Source organism: Cuculus canorus, chromosome Z, assembly GCF_017976375.1.
Source record: "Cuculus canorus isolate bCucCan1 chromosome Z, bCucCan1.pri, whole genome shotgun sequence".
Classification (NCBI taxonomy): Eukaryota; Metazoa; Chordata; class Aves; order Cuculiformes; family Cuculidae; genus Cuculus; species Cuculus canorus.
In genome coordinates, this window is record NC_071441.1 from 12,488,319 (window position 1) to 12,511,726 (window position 23,408).

General features: G+C 38.0%; 1 protein-coding gene across 5 annotated transcripts in view; it reads right to left on the bottom strand.

Moving 5' to 3' along the window:
* Positions 1-377: 377 nt before the first annotated feature.
* LOC128850321 (interleukin-31 receptor subunit alpha-like) overlaps positions 378-23,408 on the bottom strand; it is a 30,043-nt gene continuing 7,012 nt past the window's right edge. For 4 of the 5 annotated variants that reach the window (XM_054053405.1, XM_054053401.1, XM_054053403.1 and 1 more), the window contains 12 exons: positions 22,844-23,010; positions 21,664-21,803; positions 19,814-19,955; positions 19,575-19,657; positions 16,830-17,040; positions 15,536-15,694; positions 14,383-14,505; positions 13,679-13,831; positions 12,394-12,537; positions 9,423-9,519; positions 6,849-6,912; positions 378-3,382 (listed from right to left, as the gene is read on the bottom strand). In XM_054053405.1, the coding sequence (XP_053909380.1) occupies positions 2,897-3,382; positions 6,849-6,912; positions 9,423-9,519; positions 12,394-12,537; positions 13,679-13,831; positions 14,383-14,505; positions 15,536-15,694; positions 16,830-17,040; positions 19,575-19,657; positions 19,814-19,955; positions 21,664-21,803; positions 22,844-23,010 (1,969 nt within the window). In that variant the 3' untranslated portion in view covers positions 378-2,896. The remainder of the gene's footprint in view (positions 3,383-6,848; positions 6,913-9,422; positions 9,520-12,393; positions 12,538-13,678; positions 13,832-14,382; positions 14,506-15,535; positions 15,695-16,829; positions 17,041-19,574; positions 19,658-19,813; positions 19,956-21,663; positions 21,804-22,843; positions 23,011-23,408) is intronic. The other variant, XM_054053404.1, reaches the window with a different exon arrangement.

A 23,408-nucleotide genomic window follows, 5' to 3' on the forward strand; every position in this document is an offset into this window, starting at 1 on the left:
GCCATATTAGACACTGAATATTGCATTTCTTTCTCTGTAAATACAAAATGCTGAAAAAAATATAACCCTGAAGTGTAATACCACATGGTCTAAATCACTGTACTTATGTGCCACCGGGCCTGCAGTTAGGTGTCTAAGCTTAAGCTTTTTCAGTATGTAAATTCTTACTAATGCTAATGGTGGCCATTGAGAGCCATGCTGACTGGGAAAAGAGAAGGAAAAAAATACTAAAAAATGCTTTTGCTTTTATGGTCTTAAGCCACTGTATTTGTAGTTTCACTCTTAGCATAACAAGAACACAAGTGAAGAACACTGAAGCTAAGAAACTACTGAAACCACCTGAAAAGTAATATAGCACATGAAATAAAATATGTCACATGTTTATTAGTCGAGGTAGGATTCTGCAGTCATTATACAAATGATTACTTCAAATTAAAGTAAAAATCCCCATAAGAGAAACAAACAGAAAAGCCCCACAAAACACTAGTTGCCCTTAATCTGGAGACCTGAGTACCACCTGCCTTTTGATCCTGCGTCCCTGATGAGGTATGTAATTCCATCAAACCCTCCCTTTTGGCTGGATGAAACTGTTTAGCAAATGTACTCTTCTATTTTTCTCCATGTAAAATGTTCTCTCTTTGCTCCCGAAAGTTGTATCATGATGGAGTGAGTTCTTAATTTATGTCTAATCTCCACACCAGGATATTTCATGTGTCTCTCATTTTTCCAATGATACAATTTAAGGCCGTTATACAGATATTGAATGTGGTATTGCTCTCATGAGATCAACTAAGAAGTAGATGTACTGTGAGCTTTATAACTGAAGTGGAATACATCCATCCCTTCTATTTGAGGCAAACGGGTCCAAATGTGCTTCTAGGAAATTGTTCTGGCCTAATAAATTCCTTTTGTTTAGCAAGATATCAGGCAATGGCTAATATCGTGGAGGCAATACCACATCAAAAGCCTTCACTGTCTTTTGATTTTCATGTATGAAGGCTGCTTCATGTACTAAAACTGCTCACAAGCCATTGGTTTGATTCTAATTACTTACTTCATATGTGACATCATAATATGTACTGATTTGGTAGGTGCAAAGTAAGAAAAAATGAATTTGGAGTTTGCAGGGATGAGTAAGGTATCAAAGGCATAAATTGCACAAGGAAAATAAGTTGCTCTGGCCAGAAATTAAAGAAATGTTGTTGGTAACTAGTTGATAATCATTATATATCTTTTGAGGACTTTATTGTCATAACAGCTTTTCATTTCAGCCCTTCTACTAGGTATTACAAGAAGCAAGAACTCCACTAACAGCCGGATCATTTGTGTTCTCTTGGATTCCAATCAGGCAATGTCACCTGGTTGAAGTTAAAAAAAAAATGAAGATAGAGATTTAAAAGATGGCTCAAACCCTTGAGTTAGTCTTGAGAGTGCTGCTGTTACCCTGTCTTTCAATCAGCAGAGGAAACAAGATTAAGTGGTAATGGGGTGATTGCTTTGTGGTAAAACAATGCATTTTGAGTGCTAAGAAAAAACAATTCAAAACCTACAGTGAAATACAGGTTAGCTCCTGCCAGTTCTAATGGACATAGAGAGATATAAATAAATAGAGAGTGAATATAAATAAGGAAAATGAAAAAAAAAAAAGTTTTTGTTATGGGACGTCACTATATCAGTCAAGTAGGGGATATGCAATTTCTTTGAGCTTTTCGTAAGCAGAGCTATTCTATCACCCATATTGCCTGATGTGCATGGAAATATTTGTGTGTATGTGAGTCATCCATCACTTTTAATGAGAGAATTTTAAAATATGTCCATCTAAGAAGCCTCTGGTGCTTATGATACAGTTGATCAATTTGTTTCTCTGCAAAATAATTTTGATAAAATGCTCCATAAACTAGAGATGACAACAATAAACTGGATCTTCTACAATAACTGCAAACCATTAATGCCTACAGAGTTCATGGATGAGCAGCTGTTGTAAGCTGGAAAACCAGTTCAGACCCCTTGCACCATGGAGATACATGATGTAGGCACATAGGGAGCACATTAACGAAGAGCCTTTTATCCCCTAGATTGCAATGACTCCTCCTCTATGCAAGCTTTGGAGGGATGATTAACTGAACTATCTTTTCAGCTCTTGAAGTCTGTTTGGCATATCATCATTGCATGCAGCATGAAATATCTGCAACTACATCTTACAAGAGAACAGGAATAGACTTCTGTGTCTGTGTAAATACATGTAGAAAGAAACAGCCTGAATTTAATGCAAGTAGAAAAAACAGTACTAATAATATTCTTATTATCATCTTGATTTACACGGCACTATTCATCCAAGATGAATAAAGGTGTAAAGAGCTAAAATGTAAAGGACTTAATATCACTTTACAAAGATGGATAAGCATCATTTTCTATTCCTAAATTCAAGGCTTTTCACTCTTTTGTTTGGACAGTTTTCACCAATTGGAGAGCTGCTTTGGAATGCTAGGATCCTTGCTGGAATTTCTGCTGAAGAATTTAATAGGTTAGAAAATCAGATCTTAAACTGGCTGCAGTGATTAGAGAACTCTCCTGATGACCAGGATAACATTGTGGTTAGAATGGAAGCCTTGAAACGTCTTCCTGAGTGCCCTGGGACCAAGCACCCTGGCAAGAGATACCTTGCTGGAAGGTTTTTCCATACAATTCTATGAAAGGTTTGCCTATGTGAAGATGGTAGGACTTCCTACAGGACTGTGGTGAAACAGCTAATATAGTCTGTTTCACCAAAGAAGCTCATTGAAGTAGAGACTAACTATTGTCACCAGCTCACTGTCCTATTTGGTCCTAATGGCTCCATTCAAGAATTATGGGGTTTGAAACTTGATTTTATGGTATGGGAAACTATGAAGGTGCTTCAGTTGGAATTGACTTTTCCCATCAAAGTTGGTCCAGATGGCAAAAATACTACTTGGCTTTGCTTGAGGTAATCTTGGGGAGCAAACAAAATCTGATGCTCAGCTTGTGCTGGCTTACTGCTTAGTTCCATTTCCAGATGAGGATGCGCATCTCTTGCTGGCAGCTTCACAGTCATACTCATCAGGGCTTTCTGGCTGAACTCCACGCTGGTGTAATCACTCGAGAGTGGTACTGTAATGGAAATGATTCCTTCTTCTTCACTTATAACTGCTTCTTCAGGGATTTCTTCATGCTTTACGCTTCTGTCTATGTTATTGCTAGGGTCTTCTGACTGGCAAGCTTTACACTTGCTCTCTTCTCCACCATCCATAAACAGATCTGTTTTCAAAGGAGTCTTCGACCCACACTCTATGACATAAAGGCTGGTGGTATCATTGTCTGAGAGGGCCTGAAGCAGTGATCTTGAAACAGGTTTCCAATTAGTCTGCAAGACAAAACAAGGAAAACGAATAATTTTAGTATCATACTTTTGCAAAGTGAGGTTGGCAATTTACTAAAATAAATAACAAAATAATTAAGCTAGGAAACAAGCAGCTTGGTCCTGCCTGTACTATAATCTAACCAATCCATTTTATCTAATCTTCATTAATTTTAGAAACATGAATGAAAATATTTATTTCCCTAATTCAGAGGACCATCTTCTCCTCTTCTTAATATTGAAACAGAGTTTTTGTTGCTTTTACGTCTACTTGGAACAAAATGTAATGGTAATAAAACATAGACCTCATGATGCACTGTTCTGAGATCCACAGTTTTCAAAAATTTAGCAGATGTGCTAGTATAAAAGGCAGCAGCTTGGGCTGAGCAGCAGTCAAATGAACTTTAGCTACCAGCTGCTGCAAGCAGTTTGTTATTCAACTTAATGCCATATTGTGACCGAAGTATACCTGGGTTTACAAGTTTTTTCAAATTCTGGATGATTAAATGGAAAACAGTTTGTTACCACCAAACACCCTTCTTTCCCACTTAGACCGTTCTGCTGCATTTGTCCACTTTTGGCATAATATTCTTTAAATTATGTCAGGACCAGTATGTTCTCTGGTATAACTGTTAGCTCTGTTTCTTTAAAAAAAAAAAATTATTTTATTCACCTCCCCCCTTCCTCAGTTGCTCTAAATTTGTTTGAACTGTTATGGTTCTTTTGCAATAAATGAATAAGAGTGTACTGGGTATTATTTTCTTTCTGCTTACAATTTGTGTTGACTTGGGAATGAGTATACTGTTCTTTGAAATCCCAGTAATCCCACATAGAATATCTCTATTTTTCTCCTGTAATGAGGTGATTAGACACCTCTGCCTGATCAGTTTTTGCCTTGTTTTGAATAAACACCTGTGTGATGTGTACCTCCTTATAAGTCTACACCTACCAAATCTAAAATAAGCCCTACGTGAGCTTCTGTCTGAAAGAAGCACTAACAGGTGAGGAGGAAACAGCATCTTTGAAGAATGTTGAATTACTGTGAAGAATAGGACACTGATAAATGTGTCTGGCTGGCCATTTTGCTCTCTGCAGTTCATTCCCCTGTCCTCCGTGTGCTGACTGAACCGAGAGTGCCTCCAGTTCCTCCTGCTGCTCTGTACCATGAGATGTATCATAGTCTTAGACTGCAGTAAATAATGCTCTATCTGGATTTAAAGTACAAATTATCTTGACACTTACCTGGATGATATACACGTTTCTGTCAAAAGATACTACATTGCTCTGATGGAATTTAGTCTTGGAACAACCTACAAATAGCTTAAATATATGGAATATAGTAAGATTTACTCTTCGCTTCCATTTTACAGTGCTCATTTGAGGAAAACCTTTCTCCATAGTTCATGAACTGTTCATAATAATCAGACTACTTCTATTACTACACCACTGGTAACTGCTTTATTGGACTGTCTACTCACATGGAACTTGTTCTGCTTTCCCCCAGGCCCCTATTTGCTATCTGTTACTTCTATTTCTGCCAAGTTATCAACATTACAGTATTTCTCTACCAGTCTTGGCTAATACAGGCTTTGTTTACTTTTATAGTTGCTTTGACCACTGCAGGAACAGTTAAATGCATTTAAATAGGTATATTTTGCTTTTAAATATTTATGTCGAAGTGACACTCTGGTTCATAAAACCTACTTGTCTTTTCTATAGCGTGCATCCTCAATGTATTCTACCTGTACTTCTTCACAATGCCAAATTATTCTTTGAGCCCATTAAGTTATTTTGGCTGGTAGTTCTTATTCTTTTTCTTGCTGAACTTCTATCCTGCGTTTTAACTCCACATAAGATTATTATTACATCAGAACTTTCTTCAAGGCAGAAATTGCTGAAATGCTGAATACACTGGATTCTTTCCTTTGCCTTTGAGAAGTCTCACTTCAAATAAGTATTGAATCTGCAGATATATGTATTTCTAAATACATGGTGGAGAAGGAGCAAGAAGACTAGCTGGAGTTATCTTTGCTGGAGTTATCTTTACCAGAGTGGTCAGTGAGGGCTATCTGAACCACAGCACTGAGAGCTGGAAGTTGCTTGGTGTTTGTAAACAGATGAATTTCTTCAACCAAACAAAACAGTGAAACCACAATCTAACAGCATCACTTTTGAAACGCTTTGTACAGCTGTACATTCACACACCTGCTCCTCCTTTGTTCAGCATTATCTGACTTTGGCAAAATGACTATCTGATACTACCTCTGAGTTCACCACTTCTTTATCTATATTTTGATGGAAGGAAACAAGAAGGTCCTAATCTGAGATAAGAAAGTTCATAGTTGTTTTGCTGAAGGGAGTGATGCTGATGTTCAGTAAAATTTATGATTTCTAGCAGCCTGTCGGAGTCTTCTGAAATTTTGTTTCTGATTATTTCATTCTGTGTCCTAGACATAGACAGCGTCTGACTTGTAGATACCTTCCAGCTTCTGCCTGATCATTGACTAAATAGACAGAAGTCTGCTTTGTTAAAACTCACAATTTGGCTTCAGAAACTAGATCTCTGAATGCCAAATTAAGTTCACGTCTGCCAGAAAAATTAAAATATTTAAAAAGGAAAGCAGTACAAGTTCCTGCTCCAAAATTATAATGATTGGTAGTCTGACACTTAAGAGATAAACTGAGGTATTCTAGAAGGAAGACTCTTAGAATCAAGTGTCAGCAAAGCTGGAGCAGAAACTTGCGTAGAAGTGGGGAGGTAAGGATACAAAGGTGCAAATAAGTCCACTAATAGGCAAAAATGAATAACATGGTCTCCAGCAGCCTCCTTCTAACAGCTGATTTGCAGGAGCTCCTTCAGTCCTGAAATTCATATTTCTGTGGCAATGCTTATGGGAAAGTAGTGGGCAAGATATGAACATGCTGATGAACCTTGGTGCTTGTTGACTAGGAAGCGTTCCTCAGCCGGCTACCAGCTGACCAACCAGAGCCCCCGGATTGCTCTGGAAACAGGTAGAGACTGAGGGGTGAGGAGCACATTTCAGAAAACACCATATACGTGACCTCCTCTGCCAGACTTTTGTGGGATTAGGCCAAGGTGCATTTGTATTTTGCGCAACTTGTATATAATGAGCAGTTCTAGTTGGTGAAAACAGACTGAATACAAAAACTTAATTTCTCTCTTTACCCTCGATCTCACCCCATTCAACTTTGCTTTGCTCTTTTAACAATCATACCTTATTTATGAGCTGTATGGTTCTCAAAAAAGTCTGAGAGCCTTTATTAAATTCAAAGATGTATACAGCCTCTGCCTAAAAAAAAGCCCTCCCCCATCCTGTATTTCTTATGTTAGCCTAGCTTCCCAACTGTTGATATTAGATATTTACTAGGGTGAAGTGTGAAAAGACTAATAACTAGCATTACTGAAAGATCAGCCTGGTGTATTTTTTCTCACTAGCAGAAGTGTACTTACCATATCTTGGAGTGCACTGCTGTTTCTTGGACTTGGTACACTGGGCCAACATGATATTTTCAGCCTGTAAAGAAATATTCTAGTTTTATTTTCAGGTCAAAGGGCTGACATTTCCTAAGCATTTAAATTAACTACCATTTATACATACATTTCAATGGTATTTTAATGGCTATCAAACCACAACATTCTACAGTGTTTCTTAAGCATAATTCCAATTAAAAGCTGAGGAGCAAGCTTGGTAGTCCACACTGAAATGTTGAGTTAATGACAATCGGCAACTTTGCTTAAGGACAAAGGAACTTTTACAGGAGCTAGTAATGTTGTCTCTATATGTCTGATCATTGCATATGCCTAGTTTGCTATCATTTCCATAAAATCTTCATCTTCCTTGAAGACTCCTGGGAGGAAGTTTATTTTAGTAAGCATTTGCTCCTGGGCTTCTACTTAGAAGTTCATTTTCCTCAAACAAAGAGCAAGATACTGCTGCTTTTAGCTTCTGTGCAATGACACCAATGCCCTGGAAGAAGCTCTGCCTGCGACCTACAGACCAGAACCTGGGAGACAGCACAGCTCCTGCCTTCTTCTGATTGTTTTGAGTTTGGCTTTTCTGGGGGCTATTACATACAGCACCTCACTGTTTCATCTGACATGAATCTAAACAAACCTTCACTAGAAACTCATACCAGCTATTTCTGCTATAGAGGAAGGGGTTTGTAAGGTAGAGCTGCGTTTGTCAGCCAAGCCATTCAAGTGGGTTTCAGCTGGTTCCTTGTCCACAGACCTCTCATCAGAGCCCTTTTTCAAGATTCTTCCTTGCACTCAGGGGCTCAGAAACAACAAAACTGGCAAAAAACTGCCATGCTTTCTAGCCTCCCTGGTCCACCCCCACTATGGCCACCAACCCAGGCATTGTCTTCCCTCGCCTTTCACAAGAGGACAGGGTGTAATGATGGCCTGCTCATCACTCCCACCACCGCGGGATCCTTATGCTGTCCCCAGGCTGGCAGAGGCCAGCTGTGATTTCTTGGCAGAAGATCAGGTTGTGGGATGGGAATTCCAAAAGGTGTTTCTGCTGAGCTAGCTGATCCCATTGGCATCCGTCATCCCTGGTTGCTCATCACTGGCACCTGTGGGAGCAGAGGGAGATTGCCTCCTCTGCCTTGCCCCCCACTGGAAGAAAACCCAATGGAACCGTTAGGATCTGTGGGAGGTTACGTAGCCCATCACCATGCCTCAGTACTGGCTTCAGTGTTACCTGGTTTTCAAACCAAACCTGGACTGCATTAGCTATAAGGTATTTTGCCTCTGCTTGGGCTGTGGTTTGAGACACAGCATGAGGCTGTAGACTTATCGGATCTTCTTGCTGATCATATGAAGATGGGTGTTTGACTGGCTTTTTTACAAATCAAGCACGCAACTGAGATGTGGGTATCCTTGGAACTCTTCATCTCAGTTTGAGGTGTTCAATACTACTACACATTAAATTGCTGTTTTGTGGTGTTATGCCAGGCTTCTCTGTGCTCTTTGGGTATTTTTTTTTTCAGTTTTCCAAGCATTCTTTCCTAGTGTGCCCAGACAATGAAGTATGATCTTCTGTTTAACACAGTGAAGTTTGCTCTATGTCAAAACTTCTGTGTAGCTCTCAGCAGTTCTTGTCAAAAAAGGCTGGATCAAATATAGAGCAACTTAAAGTAAAATCCCAAAGTGCACAGGAGATTTAATGTGAAGTGCAGTCTGTTTCCCAGTGGCAAGAGCAGTTTAGCCTGATGCATAAGCAAAAGCAAACTACGTCATGCTGTACAGCTTTTAAGCTATGGGTTGGACAGCCAGTCTCTTCTGTCCTTCAGCAGCTACGCTTCCAGCTTCTGAGGCTGGTGCTTTGTAAAAAGGAGAAAAAGGGAGAGTAGTGTTCTATGTATCAAAATAGTAACATCAATGGTTGTAGGCAACCAGGTTTATCAGAAAATGAGTATTAGAAGTCATTACTATTAAAGCCATTTTTCATTTTGTGGTAATTCACTCCCCTAATATGGTACCTCAGATTAATTAAGGTGTGTGTTTGTGTGTACTTTATTACTGTACAGAATAATTTCTCCTGAAAAAAGAGGACTTCATCAATATCTTACAGGCATCCTTGTTATCCTTTCGTCTTGCTACTCATCCATCCATATCTCCTTCTCATTATGTTCTTATGTGCATAATTTATGCAGTTAACATCCAAATGTACTTGCAGAAAACTGCTTAGGTGGCAACATCAATTTGTGCATACATCAGGATTTTATTTTTGTGTTTTAATAGAAGAGACATGATTATCAGTTGGGAATGAAAGAGCAAAATCATCAAATGTATGCTTTTATATATATATAACCTATTTTCCACTGTGAGGAATTGTTCGTGCTCTTTTTGAGAGTGTTTAAGCCAACAATTAGTCAGATAACTGTATCAAAATCAGAAGATTATAGATTTTTGACAAACTATTTCAATCATCTTATAGTGGTTCGTAATTGTTCTCACTGTGTAAATAAGTGGGATGGCAAGTACTGCTAACTACTTCAGGCAATATCTGTTTCTTACCTTTTAAGCACCAGAGAACAAATGAGAGGTGCAAAAACCAGAATAAACATCATGCTGAAACACAAGCCGGTCACAAAACCTTCGAATTCTCCTTTATCTGATGAGAAATTAAGAGATTGAATCAGACTTACAGTATCAGGTACAGAAAAGCTATATTTCTTCTGCAAGAGAAAAATTTAATACAATCAAGTCAAACTTTGTATGTGTTTTGGGATTCCTGTAACTGAAATCTAGCTAAAATAAGACCTGGGATTTCTGGAGGGTCTGACGCTTTCTGTTTTGTGTTTTTAAGGTATCTAAATATATGTGCTGAATTCTTAAATCCACCATCCAAAGATATCACTCAAACACTTATAATAAGAGAAGTATTCCTACTCCCCATGTTATTATGTGACCTGTAGCTTGTTTAATAGGTCAGGAGCCTGATCCAGAGGTGACTTCATAAGAAACTATTTGGTTGAAAGCGGCTTTTAATCTGATTCAGGTTTTACTAGTAGGGTTTGGGTTGGTTATTATTTATGAGATCCTACCTAGTCCTGGTAAGAGTAATCCGGTTTGTGAGCCAGCAATGTGTGCTTGCCTTGCAGAAAGCCAACAGTATCCTGGGCTGCATCAAAAACATTGTGACCAGGAGGTCAAGGTAGGTGATTCTACCCCTCCACTCTGCTCTCATGAGACTTTAACTGGAGTACTGCATTCAGTTCTGGAGTCCCCAACACAGGATGGACATGCAACTGTTAAAGCAAGTACAGAGGAGGCCCACAAATACGATCAAGGGGCCGGAGCATCTCCCATACAAGGACAAGCTGAGAGAGTTGGGCTTGTTCAGAGAAGAAGGTCTCTGGGGAGACCTTATAGCAGCCTTCTAAGAACTTAAAGAGGGCCTAGAGGAAAGCTGTGGGGTGTCTCTTTATCAGGCACTGCAGCGATAGGATGAAGGGTAACAGTTTTAAACTGAAAGAGCGGAGATTTAGATATTAGGAAGAAACTTTAACTGTGAGAGTGATGAGGCACTGGAACATGTTGCCCAGACAAGTTGTGGATGCCTCGTCTCTGGAGGTGTTCAAGGCTATGTTAGGTGTGGCTTTGAGCAACCTGATCCTGTGGAAGGTGTCCATGCCCATAGCAGGGGAAGTGGAACTACCTGAGCTTTGAAGTCCCTTCTGACCTAAACCATTCTATATCATATTCTGTGATTCTATGTTTTGCTAGGTGGCATGCTTCAGCTATTGGGAACGTCAAGGCAGTTCTGTCAGCAGTCAGCTGTTCGTCAACCCTTGCTGTGAACATACATCTCCTATTGCCTATGTTGATACCTACTCAAGATTTCCACCATCACCTTACCCCCCCCCCGCAAAGGAGATTAAGTGACTACAAATTTAGTAAGTGTTGACAGTGAGAGCTGTGCTGCTAACACAGGAACCAAAGCAATGTGTGATGTGAAGAGTGGGTCGAGGTGTTCTCTACAGATAACTAAACCAAAAGTTCCAAAATAGCAGCAGGAAAGTATAGTCTGTGATGGTAGTGCTGATACTGACAAACTCTGTTTGCCAAAAGGCTGCTTGATTTTTCTTTTCCAACCCACTCAACAACAAAGACTACTTTTTAAAAGTCAAACCACTACTTAATTTTGTTTGAAAAGGTATTAGAGAAGGTATTTCAGCCTTTTGTTGCTGAAAAAAGGCTTTTATGACAAAGAAACCTGAGATTCTTCTAATGGATTAAGTAATCTCTCAGATGTTTGGGATGGTGGAAATAGTTGTGAGGTTTAAATTCAAGGTAATTACTTCAGTTTTTAAAATGTTGCATTAAATTCACTCTGTATTTTTGTTACTTTTCTGAAAAATTGAATCAGATCCAAATATATGTTCAATAGGATGAATAGAATAAACTCCTGCAGGAAAGCTCCATTGGAGACACTTATCGTCTTGTATTGACAGGAGGAAGTATTTCAGTGGGTGGAACGAAAGGGCAGAAACCTTACTGATTTCAAGGAAGATTTTTTATTTCTTTAATTTTTCTTTCTGTTTCACACTTTTGACTGTTCACTTGTTTGTGTTCATACCTCCATCACTTAATACAAAAGCTGTAGTGGAGAGAAGGCATTTGCAAACTTTTGTCTCTGAATTTCACAGGTTTCTTTTCCTGTGGCTGTTATTATCTTAGTCTGTCCTATTCTTTTTTTGTTTAGAAAGCTTCAATTAAGTGAAGCTGTGGTCAAACCAAAAACCAGTTTACTGCAGAGGTGTAAAAAATGTTTGAGAGACTATGTTTAGCCAACCTACAATATATGATATTTTATAAATGCTACTATATTGATCTTAGCCTGTCTAGACACCTTTGAAATAAGCAAACTTCTGACAGTGAACGATAGGACCTGTTAAGCAAGATGTACTTAAATTATTAGAAAGCAAAAGATATTTTGATTAACTGTCACCCGCAATAGGAGCAATTGAAAGAAACTATTAGTTGCTTTTTGTGGTTTTGCTTTTTGTTGGTTTTGTTTTTGTTTTTTTTGTTTGTTTGTTTTTTAAATTTAATGGCTCAGGGATCTTAGCCGGAAATCGGTTTTACATGATTGCTCAAGTTTTTGCCAAGAGTGAAGACTACTGAACTTAAGTAGTCACAGGCAGAACACGTAAACTGCTGAAATTGATGACAGGAATCATTGATAAATAAAGATATGTGCATATTGCTAGCATGAGAAAGGTTTCAGTAGCGAGGAACCCTAGCTAAGTCTTCCCTGCAAGTTACGTAAAGAAAACCAGGCAGAGGTGCTCTGTGATGTAGAGTCGACAAAGGAACAATATTTTGTGTTTGTTCTCAGTAACTAAGGATTGAATAATAAATCTTGTGCATGGCCACTTCGTTACCCCTTGAAACACAGAAAAGTGTAGAGAATAATGCCATTCGTAGTGCATAAACAAAGACTAATGCTGGGCAACACAGATGCATAGAGCTTTCACAGTACCGTATTTTGAAGTGCTGAAAGGTTGTGAAAGAGTTGGAGGTCCTTCGCCAGCTCTAGTGAATCCTGAAATCTGCACACGGTAGATGGTTTTCTCCTTCAGGCCAGTAAGACGGTAACTTGTGGTAGGAGGATTGAGCGTTACAGCTGAAACACAAGAGGGGTTGGGGAAACTGTGAATTTAAGATCTTCACAGAAGTGGAAATTACGCTGTAGCCTATAGGCTTTCTTCTGCCAAACTCTCCAATAAAATTATTCTACCTGCAACATGGAAAACATGGTATTTGTATTTTGTGTCACTGTTGCATTGACTGATTAGGGCAGAGGGAAAAAATTTAAGTTCAGTCCTGAATACTCTTCCTCTATCTCCTCTTCGCTTTCTGATAAGTATTTGGGGTGTAATAGAGCCCTTTGAGCACAACGCCAAACTCCTGCTAACAGTGCATGCTTGAAGCTTTTGTTACTTTTCATGGCCCTGTAAAGGCACAGGCCAATATGAACTCAAGAACCCTTGCTATTCTCCTTTGCCAGGTGTTTGTGCTGTTTGTCTTCTATTTTTTTTTTTATGTCTTTATTTTTATTTGAAAGTCAGTATGTGTAAAGTTAATGTATTATTATTTATGGCAAGAAGACTTTCTACTACAGACCAGGATAAAAGATGTTTAAGAAAAAAGTAGAGTTTTGGGGTTTTTTTTGAAATCTCAAGTGGTTTGAGCTCACAACTATTAATTTATTTCCATATGTAGAAGTTTCATCCTATCTGGTTAAAACCAAAATCTATCAATTTAAGAAAATACTTCTAAAAATGAAATTAATAATAGTTTCTGTGAAAACAGCTGAGAAATACAAACTGTATTCCCTGCTAAGTGAGTTAAAAAAAGAAATATATAATTAATTTCTCAAGTCCTATAGAAGGACTCGGAGTCAAGCTTAGCTGAGCTGCAATGAAACATAAAAATATTGCTGCTAAAATCTTAATACCTCAGAAATACTGACGTACATCTTCCTTTCAGAGAATTCTGCAGTAGTCTTAGAACAGAAAGTTTTAAGAAAGTATTTTCTTGTCAATATTTAATTTGAGATAACATCTAGAAAGTTCCAGGAATTCATGGGACCATCTAGGACATTAAAAGGCTAACCAAGGTCTGAACTTTCAGAGAGCTTAATTCCCGTGGAAATCTAACTTAATTCAGTAGTGTGCTGCAAAAGCACTGAATGATCTTCATGAAACTTTCCTGTGATGAAAAAGCTCTGAGCTGCTGCTTTGTTCTGAGCAATAATGACTCACCCAGAGAATTTTTACTTGATAAATCTGTGTAGGTGATCCTGTATCCCTGAAGAAAGCCCAAACAGTCTTCAGTAGCTATTGCAGTCCACTTCACAAATGCAGTATGCTTTGTGATATTCAGAATTGTCACATTAGCTGGACCTGTCCTAGGAACTTAAAGATTGGATAATAATTTTTGCATCAATACTTATGCATATATGACTGGAATCTTGCCTGATTCTAGTTGTCTTAAATATTAATATAAAGGGTGGAAGAGAAAGGAGAAATCCCACAGAGTAAAAAACCCTCATCTTAAGCAATACCAAAACAAGTAGAAATTGTGACTGCTTCATTACGAAAACTTCTACTCCAATAGCCACAGCTGGATTTATTTCAACTTGCAACAAAAGACAGTACCAAACTGGGATTTGAAAGTCTGACTTTGGCCACAGTAAAGTTTGAATTATAAGGAGAAGTAATTCCAAGACCCTCTTTCTCTTATTTTGGCAATGTCATGTATATTAATATCTTTGTGGATATATCAGTAAGGAACAGCATTCAGGTCATCCACTGCCAGTGCATAACCACTTGGACCAAAGGTCAGCAATACTGACTGGACAATGCTGCTAAGGCATCTAGAGAAGAAATTTCACGTAGAATTATTTTTTTTTGCTGCATACAGGAAACAAGAAGAAAGGATAAGGAAATATAGAGGGGAGGAATACCTCCTTCAGCTGAGTAAAACTGGGTCACTCCAAAAGTCTTTTCATGGCTTGTGAAATTTTCACACTCACACGCATCAGACGCATGTACCATTATTTGGTACAGTTTATATGGCTGGATATTGTCTGGAAAATACATAAACATCAGGGCTTACTGAAAAGTTATGAATGATAAAGTAGTGGAGGAAAGACAACATCTTCATAGTTTTTCTGTATAGATCTTGGGTTTTGAGACTCAAAGCATAGTACAAGTTTGCAGTGCTTTACACTGAGTGAAAAATACGTGCAACCTTCTTCATTGTCTCTAGACACTTAATACAAACTATTTCAAAAGCAGAACAAGACGTGACATGAGTTTGCTTTTAGAAGATGACATATCTGCTTACAGTCTCCCTCTGGAAGGCTTGAGTAGCTGAAGGAGAAGTAGGGAACTAAAATGGCTGCAGATATCTTCAAGGCCAAACACTTCCACCTCAGCTGGTGTATATGAAAACAAGCAAAACAGTGACATGCGATGTGTCAGTGCAGGTATTACAGGAGGACCAAGGAAAACAGTACATTCATTTGTAAAACTCTGAAGCTAAAAGTTCTCTACTATATATAAAAGACAGTCCTGAATGGCCTTTGCGAGAGTTAGCAACATGATTTTCATTAAGATTTTTGATGACCCTTCCATAAAATGACCCCTTGCTGCAGCTCATCCTGCCTAGCTTGGTAAGCAGAACACCAAAGCTGAGAACTTAGGCTTTGACAAGGACAGCCACTGGGATAAAAGATATAATTTAAGGGAGACTGTGTGGTTTATATTTAAAGTTAAATTTACCTAGGGACAAGGAAACATATTTTGTTTTAAAGCCAGTAGCATATAGGTCTGCTTGGAATGTGCTCAAGGAGAGATGTCATACTAGCAACAGAAGCTTAGCTAAATTTCTTGCCCAACTGTGACTGGTAGAATCCTATGGAAAAAAATCTGCTTTTTACTTGCATTGGTGTTGCTAAAAATTAGATGATGTCTCAGTAGTGGACAAAGACAAGAGTTGTACATATCTGGATGTGCAGCTAGCTCTTATAAACAGAGTGAAAATCCTGCCATCCTCAACCAAAAATAGCCAGTAAATGAAATGGTGCCTCCATAAGCAGATGTGGTGGTTGTTACCTAGCGTGAAATTTCCAGTAGCTGTAGTTACTATTTTCATGTACATATCTTCTTTACCAGTGCCCCAGTCAACCACAAAACAGTTTGGATTGTATTCTGGAGTCCAGGTAACAATGGCATTACTTCCGTGGTGTTTGACATGGATTTGGCCAGGCAAGTCTGTTAACAAATATACAATAGAGAGCAATAAATAGGAAAGCAGTCCTCCTCTCTCGTGCTTGCTTATTCTCTTTGCTCTTTTTCAAAGATTATTCATTAAGTAATGTTATTATAGGTGACGAGTATATAGTAAAGCTTACACTACTATGTCAATAAAGGAAACTTAGCGGTTAGTACTTTGCAATGGTCTCTGTGACCTCAAGTGTTAATTGCTGTTCATGACCTTTAATTTCCCACAATAAGAAAAGGAGAACTGGTTGTTCCAAGACTCAGGAAGAAGAAGCCTGACATTGCTAAATAATCTCCTGTGAGCTGCTATTACCCCCTACATGCAGAGCAACTATGAGATAGTGCTTAGCTGGGCGATGAGAAGAAGAGGCTAATTACGGATTAGAGCTGTATCATTTCACATTTCATAATCTTTGCAAAGATCTTAAATATTTTGAGATTTTTAAAGATGGACTGTCAATCTAGGAAAGACCTGAGTGAAACCTGGGGGTGGCAGGTAGAGAAGCAACACATTGTGTTGGGGTAAGAAGTGGATCTTGTGGCAGACAGACACAATTGTCTATTTCATCTCGTGTCTGAAAACCAATATAATAAATTAAAATTAAAGAAAATGGCTGTACTAGCTGAGGAAAAGCTGTGCACACCGAGAAGGAGTTTATCTTGGGAACACAATGCCAGTATCTCCCCCATGTACATCCTATCTATTCCTCCTTCCATACGCCAGTAGGGGCAATACTGAAACAGAGGACAGTAGCAGGGCTCTTAATAGTTATTTGATAAAAAAACTTAGATTTGCACAGAATTCTGTGAACTTTGTTTAAACTGCTGGCATCTACTTAACTTTTACTACACTCCATAAGCCTTTTCGATAAGTAGATCTAGCACATATTTATCTGGCTTGAGAAAAAAGAAGTTGTAATGGACTACTAAATTGTTTAGTCTGTTAATTAACTTCTATCAAAGCCCTTTCTTAAAAACCCGGTACTGACTCTCCCTAGACAAAAATATTAACCTAATAAACATTCAAAAGACTGCTTAACCGTGTCCCAAAGACTGTCAAATATAGCCCGGAGACTGCTCATAAAAATCCTCCACTGCTGGAGTGAGTGAATGATACGGTACACACCTGTTGCAGAGAACTCTGGGACAATGTACATGGCTTGTGGAGATTCTCCTGCTTCGTTATAGGCAGAAATGTTAACTCTGTAATAAGCCAGGGAGAGATTTAGAAGAACTTTTCTGTCCTTTAGAAGTATGCGATTTGGCAAATATCTGCAACTGTTGGGTATTCTTTCTACATTGACATAATATCCAAGGATGTTGTCAGTTTGTGTTACCTAGTAAGAAGAAAAAGATTATTATCATGTAAATGTTATTATGTTATTATTAAAATGATCAGGCATTAAATCGTATAAACAAAATGTCACTTTTAATGACAGGGATGAAATCATACTGTTTTGATTAGGTTATTAGGAATCAATAAAGCAAAGCATTTCCCTAAAATTAAGAACATGCTTAAACTGAGAAGATTTAAGCACAGGATTAAGTGTTTTGTTTAATTGGGATGTTAGTTATGCGTATCCAATTAGTTTTAACAGCAGCGAAGCGGCTGTAATGTTCACTACATTTCAGTGGAACATACTTCTCATAATTAGGAGCTTGAAAAGTTAATGAGAGTTGTTTAATTGTAATTTATGCCTCTGGGAATCTTCATCTACTAGGCTCTGTTAGGCATCTGGTCTCTTCGAGGATAAATACTAGTAATTATACTACTACTTTCGAATATATTATATACCTATTGCTACAAACTTTTAGGTGGGGATGGTTCACTCATTATTTTGCTGTACTAATCTTCATGAGAGACTGGAAGATAAGTGTACAGAAATGGAAATTACTGTAATCTAGATAAAAACTGAACTCAATACACAAAGCCGGTGAATTCTGCAAGGATCACTTACGATATTAAGCTTGTCTGTTACTTATCGGCACAAAATTAATAGTGTGAAGATGCCTCAAAGCTGGGAGTTTGGGTTATCTTAATTAAGTAACTGGATAATTTTGGAGTAACATGGACAGGATGACATTCAGTAATTTAAAAGACAGAGACATATGTGTTGACATGAATTTCTGGTAAAACTGGAAGCTCTTAAAATGGGAACTGATGTTTTCCCTAGGATAGGAAGGGAAGGACTGTGTCATTATTTGAAGCTCTCTTAAAGTTGCTGAAGGAGTAGTGTTATGGTTTCCATACCATGCTTTGACACTGGAAAGTTTTCTGTGTAGGGGAAATAAATCCTAGGATATGTGAAATATGAGGTGTATTGCACAAGAAGAAACTAGTAGAAGTTTGCTTTTTTAGCTTAGTAAAATGAGACTGGAAAAGGCTAGCACTGCTCTGTCTTGTGCAGTCCTGCAGGAGGTGCTGTGCTATTTGCAGCCATGAAAGTAATACAGGTTGCCTGGTCGGAAGTTTAGAGCTGAAGCCAGCTGACGCATCACTGTTGGTCTGAACGTTAGCAAAACCGGAGATATAGCCAGCCTCTAACATCTTTAAGCTGTTTCCTTTATTTCAGATCAGCTTAAACAAGTATGGCAGCAGAGCTGAAGATTGTTTTTTCTCTACATATAACATGTGCTCGCCTTCCCTCTGTCTCTTCAATATTTGTTGAATCCACCTGGACTTGAACATTATTTCCTATAGCAGGCTAATGTAAGTGTTATCCTGGATGAAGATTCCAGCCCTTATACTATATTTAATATTACTTTGTTTTGTTACTAAAGCATTTAGATGGAGAATAATTTCTCCCCTTAGCTTAACATTTAAATTGACATGTATGGTCTATTTCTTTATCGCAAAGTGAATCACTTACTGTGCAGCTTTGCCTGCATCTCAGGAGATAAGAGAGAAAGGGGGATCTCCCATTCTTATCAGGAGATGAGGTGTCTATTTCCTCTGCTGTCTTTCCCCCCTCATCCTCCTTACCAAAAATGAAGTGGTAACTACAAAACTTTCCATGTCTTCTTATATTTCAAAACTCTACCTGCCTCTGTCCTTTCTGCCAGGGATGTCCCCTATGGCAAACTTCTTAGAGTTTCTAGATGTTGTTTCTCTCATAATCTAGGTAGAATTGATTTGTTACCTCTAATAACACCTTGCTTATTGAACTTGAGTGTTGACTCCTTGACTACACATTCAATATTGTCAGTTGTTCATTTCTTACCAAGGAGACTTCAGCTGGGAAAACTGACTGATCTGCTATAGTCAGTAAGTTGACAATAACTCCTGCAGCAGAAGAGGGGATACCTCTCGTTTAGGTTTGGACTTCAAATGTCATTAAGAGAACCATGCAGCTAAATAGTGCACTTGTAAGCCAGAGGCTCTTTTTGTGTCCTGATTATAATGAATTTGCGCTTCTGAATTAGTAAATAGTAGATTTACCAAACTTTTCTAAAAGGTTTTGGTCTCTGGGGAATATGAATTCTCCTAGGAACATGTGAAACACGAGATGTGTCACTTGCATGCACTAAAGACTGGATGAGGATCTTTCAAGGAATGCTTAATTCTAGAAGAAAAACTCAAGGCACATCAATTTTTAATGCAAGCTGGAAAGAATCTTTATTCTCAATGGTTTTGATTGCTGTTTAAATATATTTTCAAGTTTATAAATTGCCTTGGTTTTCCTTGCTAGTTCCTAGCGCCTAAAATACTACCATAAAAATTCAGCGAATTCTGAAGCATGAGTACAATATTCAGTGCCTTTTGCTTATATGATGTAATCTCAATACAATGAGAAAGTCTGTTTTATTCCTTTAAGGTAATAATAGTAGTACACACATAACAGAAGGTACTCAAAGTCAAAGTGAACTTTACCTCCCACTTCAGAAGAACACTTCTTTTGCCTCGAGAGATTTCTGTAGTTGCATTGTATGATATCCTTGGTTTGTTCATGAGTTCTGGCAAACATAGAAAAAGATGGAGATACGTGCTTATATGAATCAGTTTAATCTTTGTACTTTCAACAGTATCTGACAATGTTATTTCATATGATACAGGATTTGTCTTTTACACCCCTCTTTATTCCCAATGGGACAAAACTGTATTTCACTTACTGTGAGGGACCAAAATCTCTTTACTCCAAATGCAAACACAGTGGAGACCATCCTTGGCTGTGCACCTGAGCTGAACAGTGTATGAAGACATAGCATTTAAATTCAGAATGGTGACATTGACTGCATTTCTTCCTACAGGCACCTAAAAAAAAAGATGTTTAATTTATGGCAGCATTAAAACATAGTCTTATATTAACTGTTTCCTCAGCCAAGGGCTAGTCTGACTGCAGCTGAAAGTAGAGGTTCCTATCATTAAAGACAAATTACTACATATTTTAACTAATGTCTTTCATTCTTTCAAGGCAACACCCTCTTTTTCATGAACACGTTATGGTCAGTCAGTACATGTAAGGAACAGTTTAGGTCTAAGCATTGTTCTTAAAATCAATTAGGCATTATATATACTGAAAATAATAACTTACTTAGTCATGAGCCTTGTTGGCATTCTGAAGAACAAGATGTCAAGGTAAATTCTTTTTTTTTTTTTAAAATCCCCTTATTCTCAAATGCTATAGTATGTAGATAGTCACATAGATCCATGTGACTGATTTAAGGAGAGCATCTGGACTGAATATGTGGCTGCCTATGCCTTAGCACCAGAGAAGTAATGTGCACCTACAGTTGACGATGGCACTGGAGTTCCAGTGACTGTACAGGGAATGTCGATTGTCCTGAAACAAAAACACCATCTGTGACTAAGGAAATTCCTGAGCTGAAAACTGCAGGAGAAATCATGATAGAAAGCTGCTGCTGTTTTCTTGAGCTATTTTATGGTCTTCCCAAGATGTTCATTGGTGGCCACTATCAAACAACAGCATTCTGACTTAAATGGACTTTTGGCCTGATCAGTTCTAGGGGTTATTATATTTTTAGTAGAAGTGCTATTGCAGATTGAAATATTTGTCTGCTGTGAAGTTTTGTTCTCTAAATTATATATATTTCCCCCCAAAAAACCCAAATCCAAAATAAAACCAACAAAAATCCACCCAGATCCCCCACTATTAGGTGACTAACTCTTCTCTTTGGTTTTCTGCAGTGTTTTCTTTTTAATTAAAGTTAATTAATTCACTTAACATAATTTTGCTAATAAAACTACCTTGGTCACAAGAAAAAAAAAATAAAATTACAAATATTGTGTACCACAATACACAATGTTAGAGAAAGACCCCAAATCTCCTACAGGACAAGAGAGAAATGAAATGAATTTAAGACCTGACTGTTAAATTACATTACACATACATTAATCCTACTCTTGATACATGCTATTCTCAGCTGGCTTTATATGTTCTCTGTGCTTGTACGACCCTACTGGCCCTTTCCCTCCAGTTCCATCTGTAAATGCAGTCTGCATTCATGTGATTATGAAGAATTTACAGCCTAAGTTCATAGGATCAGCTGAGACATGGGAAATAATGAATATTCATGGCCTCTAGTCTTTAGACCACTTGGTCATTCTCATCACCTAGTGATGCATTCAGCAAAACGGTAATATGCCCCATCACTTTAAGAGTAATCAGGGTTCGAGTTTGTATGGCATTTCTGATATCTTCGTCATCTTTTGAATCACTGGTGGTTGTGGTGTCTCATAGATGGTTTAATAAACCAGCTGACATGCTGTATAAAACTATTGATATTTCTTTCCTAAATACATTAGAATCTGTTAGAACAAAACTGAGAGACCTTTGTGAGATTTGACTACATGATGTCTGCACACTGATCTTCCTTGCTATGCACATCATGTGCTGTCTTCAGCAGCATCCTGTCGACTTCCATCCTTACATGTTATGTACTGTTGAGCTGGTAGTAAGACATATCATGCTCTCAAGTGATGGTCATCAGGAAGTACTTACCAGCATCCACTGAGTGGATTTTGTGAGTCTTTCTCTGTATCTCAGCTCGTAGGACATAGGAGTTGCAGGCAGGTCCCACTTTATTATCATTTTGTTTGTGATCTGGTAAGTTTTTATGTTAGATGGTGTCAAGCATTTCCCTAAAATGGGGAACATGCAGCTGTTATAAATGCAAGAGAAGCAGGGAAACTTTGGTAATTATGTCTGTCAGGTGAAAAAATAAAAGACTTGGCACAGAATACCAAGTACTGGAAGACTTTTAAAAGACTTGAAATAAAGAACTACTAAATCTTTATGGTATTAACAAAGTAGAGTTGTTCCTCTTGCCTTCCTTTTGTGAATGCTTCTACAGATTTCAGAAAGACACTTTTTCTAAGCACGTGCTATTCTGAGTCTGAAAGGCAAAATCAAAACATCAAGAGTACCTATAACTGTGAATCTCCAGAATATATTCCATTTTCAGCAACTGAGTTTAGCTATGTAATTGTAAGTGTAAATACATTTTTGTTTAGTCCTCCAATAAACACACGGTGGCCAAAAGCCTACAGAGGAAGCCACTGCGATAATTTAGGTTGTACTGTAGTGTCCCCAGCAGTGAGAAAGATATATTTTTCTTGGACCTTGATTACTCTGAGATGGTGAAGTTTTAGAAAGCTATCAAAGTTATCTTAGTAATCAGGTACTGTAGAAAATCTACATCTAAACATTTAAAATACACAGTTAATAGGATTTGTTGTTTCATATCTCCCCTGTAGCACTGTAATGGGTAAGTGACCTTTGAAAAGAGTTAAACTTCGAAAAGTTTTCTCAAAATGCTAATGGTCTATAACAAGGATTCTTTAAATGCATGGAACTGAACCGCTCTTTGTAAACTGATAAAGACGTTCAGAAAACCATCAAAGAGAGCACAGAAAGCCTGTTAATTACTGTGGACAAATATCACTATACGTATTTTCTGGATGTGACTATCCTATATTTTAGCAAAAGATCTAAAGTAACCCCCTTCTCCTGTAAAAGCTGATAGATTTCTGCTGTTAATTTCAGTAAAGATTTCATCCAAGGAACTGTAGTTTAGCTCTCTGACTCTATAAAATAGTATATTGGGACTTACAATCTTGCAAATAGTCTAAGAAAATGCCACCACTGCTTCAGCCGCGCACTGCACATGAAGACGTTGTACCTGTTTTGCTTGGTGTAACTGAGATGTTCTTTCCTTTCACGCAGCGGTCATGGGCATAATTCACTGCTATCCAAACAGAAGCAGATCGCTTCATGTAGAGGTGCTTTCGTTCTATTGTGATGTAAGACAATGATGTGTTTCGTTGAAAAAGTTTTGGAATTCTGTCCCTTTAGAGAAAATAAAGCAGAATAAAACCCAAACATTTTATTGGATTACAGTTACTCCTTCCTCTCCCTGCTCCAAAAAGCATCACTACAGCAACTTAGAGTTTTCCAGGTACCTATATACAAAATTAGGCATTTTGAAATCCTGAAGGTGAAGCCTAAGCAGTTTGAAACAGTGAGTGAAATTCTAGTACCCTGGTAATTCTAGCAATTCTTGACATGTAAATCCTTGTTGTATGGTGCACTGTTAAATTCCTTATACTTCCTGGGCACAGCATGATGCGGGACAAAATCTGAATGGTTTCTTTCGTATGTACAGTAGGATATAAAAAGCATTTAGAAAGTATGAATTTAGGCTAGGAGTGAATTCATAAATTGTACTTGCCACCTACCATAGGGGC